This window comes from Branchiostoma floridae, chromosome 13, assembly GCF_000003815.2.
Source record: "Branchiostoma floridae strain S238N-H82 chromosome 13, Bfl_VNyyK, whole genome shotgun sequence".
NCBI classification, from domain to species: Eukaryota; Metazoa; Chordata; class Leptocardii; order Amphioxiformes; family Branchiostomatidae; genus Branchiostoma; species Branchiostoma floridae.
The window spans coordinates 20,337,651-20,341,414 of record NC_049991.1 but is presented as its reverse complement, the minus strand read 5'-3'; the positions used below and the strand labels follow the sequence as shown (position 1 = coordinate 20,341,414).

At 40.3% G+C, this 3,764-nt stretch overlaps 1 protein-coding gene across 1 annotated transcript in view; it reads right to left on the bottom strand.

Moving 5' to 3' along the window:
* Positions 1-2,749: 2,749 nt before the first annotated feature.
* The window catches only part of LOC118428632 (epsin-1-like), a 6,164-nt gene continuing 5,149 nt past the window's right edge, over positions 2,750-3,764 (bottom strand). Inside the window, exon 2 of the mRNA XM_035838738.1 lies at positions 2,750-3,741. Coding sequence (XP_035694631.1) covers positions 3,577-3,741 — 165 coding nt within the window. The 3' untranslated portion in view covers positions 2,750-3,576. The remainder of the gene's footprint in view (positions 3,742-3,764) is intronic.

Below are 3,764 nucleotides of genomic sequence, written 5' to 3'. Positions count from 1 at the left end.
GTGTTAGCCGCACACGCAAGCAACACGGTGACTGACTAGGAAGAAGGAAGCAAAACACCTGAGGTCTCCAAAAAGCATGATGTAAAAAGAGTACTACTCTAGGAGCCGCTTAATTGCACTTCCTATTTGCCAGCAAATTCCATGCAATTATCCGGCTCGTGCAATTATGCGAAATTATCTAGCTGGACCGCACGGGTTTGGGATTCCGTGCAGTTAACAGAAGTGTGTGTTAATCCGTTGTGCAATTAACCGGCTTCTACTGTAGTCAATTCTTCTATTCCACCAAACGCCAATCCAAATACCTTTAAGGGTCCATTGAAATGTGACCACTTTAATATATAGAACAGATGCTGCAACCTGTGACGACAACTCAACATAGGTACAGTAGAAGTCACTTAATTGCACAACGGATTAACGCACACTTCTGTTAACTGCACAGAATCCTAAAATCCCAAACCGATGCGGTCCAGCTTGATAACTTTGCATTATTGCACCAGTCGGATAATTGCATGAAATTCACTGGCAAATAGGCTGTGCAATAAAGCGACCTCTACTGTATCAACCTTTGTGAAGTGGTAGCGGACAAAAAAAAAAACACAAGTTGTAATGATAGTCCACACAAAGTTAGTTTATTGATAACATCATGGTGCTTATTTTTTTAATTTCGACCTTTATAACAACAAATCTTGCTGCTCCTGACAACTGGGTAAAAATACACAACAAAGCTTGCACTCGGCTACCAAAATAGAAAAGCCCCTTGCCAAAACTACCACACAAGTCATAATATTAGGCCATGTACATGTCACAGGATTTTAAAACTGAGCTGTCTAATAACAGATCATTGATCATTGCAGAACAAGTTATTTGCATCAGAGGATGTCATCATTATAAAATAAATCTGTGTGGGTTTGAAGCGAACCTCAGTCCGTAGTTACAAAAAGGAGCCCAAAGCACAGCAAGTCTAACGCTCCCATGTACAATCGACAAATTTTACATTTACACTGTTGACATAGTCAACATCAGATTTTAGTGCGTGAAGGAGGCAGTATTCTTTTTTACTTCTACCAAAATATAGTTTTCAGTACGATAATAATTATAATAATATACAATAGTAGATCGTCAGTCTTGTTCAATCATACAAAGTGAAAATGAAACAAGTCAAAAAGTAGTTTTGAAAATCATCATACAATATGCTAGTGAGCTACTTTAGATACAATTTCAGCTTTCCATCTTAAATATGACTTTAAAAACCCCATAGCTGCATCTTAGTCGCTAAGACTATAGGAAGAATTGATATAACGTTAAATTCAACATTAGCTAGTCATCATATGGTACAAACCAATATCAATATATGTTAGAGATGACAATTTGCAAACACTGGAATTTTCATGTTCACAAAACCACAACGAAAACTACCAAGTCTCAACATTAGTTTCCACAGGGTAATAATAATGTGGAGTAAATTGAAGTAAAACTCTCTGAGCTTCCTGAAAGACATAATGTAGCAAGTATTGGTACCGGTAATAAAATATCGTCTTGGATAGCAAAACAACTTCCGAGTCACTCCCTGACAGGGACTGATGTAGCGATTTAACTTGGACCAGGATTTCGTCTGAAACTTAACATTGAGCAAACTTTCTGGGTACTAATTATTGTTTTGCATATAGTCAAACCTGTACAAGAGACCACCTCTGCATAAGAACGGCTTGCCTAATATGAACACGTTTTGGTAGTCCCTTAGATAACGTTTGCCACAAGCATTAAGAAACCTGTCTATGGTGACCAACTATCTTAATTGGTCGCCAAAGTGGTCTTCTTGTGCAATTTTGACTCTGCATTATTTGGTTTAACTGCGCAAAAATACGTCAGACACAACAGAAGACATCAAGCTGACAGCAGAATACTGCGAGTCGTTATAGCAGAGTCAACCAAATTTTTCAGTCAGAGTTGGACTTGAGTTCAGTCGAGACAACTGTAAAGAAGAAATGTCACAGTTGACAAAGTCTCCAGTCAGACAACTCAGACTTGAGTTCAGTAAAAACAACTGGAAAGAAGAAATGTACAAGTCTACCAAGTTTCCAGTTGGACGAGACAGACTTGAGTTAAGACAAATGTAAAGATAGAAACGACAGAGTCAAACAAGTCTCCTGTCAGACTCGAGTTCAGTAAAGACAACTGGTAAGAAGACACGTCAGATGATCAAGTCTCGCTGGGAAGTTACAGCAGAGTCTCCAGTAAGACAAGTCAGCTTACAACACTTTCTTGTGGGTCTACTTTAGAATGTGTCCAAACAGTTTTTGCAGCAGTCTTCAGCTTGCACCATTCAAGTTATACAGAAATGGTATGCCATGAGGGTGTTATGACATATGAGCAGACTTGTACATTTTGTTAAATATTTAAGTTTTCATATTACATCATACATGGTAAAACATATAATTCAGTCTGTCTGATGCCTGTTCTGACAGTTAAAACAAATAAAAATGCTGTTGAACAAACATTGTTTTTCCATACTGCTTGATTCAATGGCTGGAGCTTTGTACTTTGAGTGTTTGTAAAACAGTGTTGTGAAAAGAAGTTTACAACTATGTATTATCCTGTAAAACATTGCTTGTGATCAAAAATATTCTGTCCCCTCTCATTGACACAGAAAGTTGGTATCCTCAACATGGAAAAGATCAAGCAAGAAGAAACCACGGAAACATGTTCGCTGCACAAGATTTGGGAAAAAACATATCAGTTGGAAAAGTGTATTTCTGCAAGGAGTGACTGAGAAGATGAGAATTAAAAGCACCTGGCATTGTGCAAACTAAGCACAGCCTGATTGTCAATTTACATGTACTACGAAACCATGTTTCAAAATATCCAGTTAGCATCAGACTCTGTGAATTTAGAAGCATTATTCCTACCATCTGCATAATGGTGTGTTTCACTTCCCTTCATCTTCCCTAAGTCTCGGAATCGAGTTGTCCAAGTCCAGACTAAAAGTATGTCATCCAAAACTTTTGAAACACTTTGTAGTTGAAACACACTGACTGTGATATCATTTGTAGTCGCATTTTCTCACGCCTTTTCTTAAAAAAATGGAGTCGACTGGTACGGTAACATCGTGGGTTGAGACTCGAAAGCAAAGCATACTATCTCAGTACAAGAACCATAGCTCTCGTGTCAGCATCCGAGACCCAAACTGTACGATAGATATTTACAAACACACAGCGCATGTGCAGGGGGCACAGAATACCAAGGGCTTGTCTACATCTTATGCTTCATTCACTTCTACTAGCTGACAGACCTTTCCCCTAGAAACGCTGGGCTATGTCATACTTTTTCTACAATTCACACTTCTACAAATCTTTAGTGTACAATTGCCGACGTCTTACCCTACAAGTTGAAAGTTGATCACGCGAAATGATTGGGACGTTTTTGTTGCGGTCACATTTTGCTAGCATCCCCCTCCCCCCCTCTTAAAATGTTTCAACACCCTCGCATTTTTCTGCGAGCGTTTTTGGCTGAGCGGAATTACCACCTTGTACCTCTTCCATGCACACTTATACAGCTAGCGCTAGCGTAGTCACAGTTTCATAAGAAGGGGTTGGTGGGCTGCGCCGGCTGTGCTGTGGTTCCCATGGGGAGGAGCGGTTGTGGGAGGCCGTCCGCACCGCCCAGTCCTACCAGTCCCGGCTGCACGGGCGGTCCGGGCGGCGAGCGCATCTGGTTTATAGTGGGCGGTCTGACCATCTGAGCCTGGAATGGGTTGCTGACCGGCT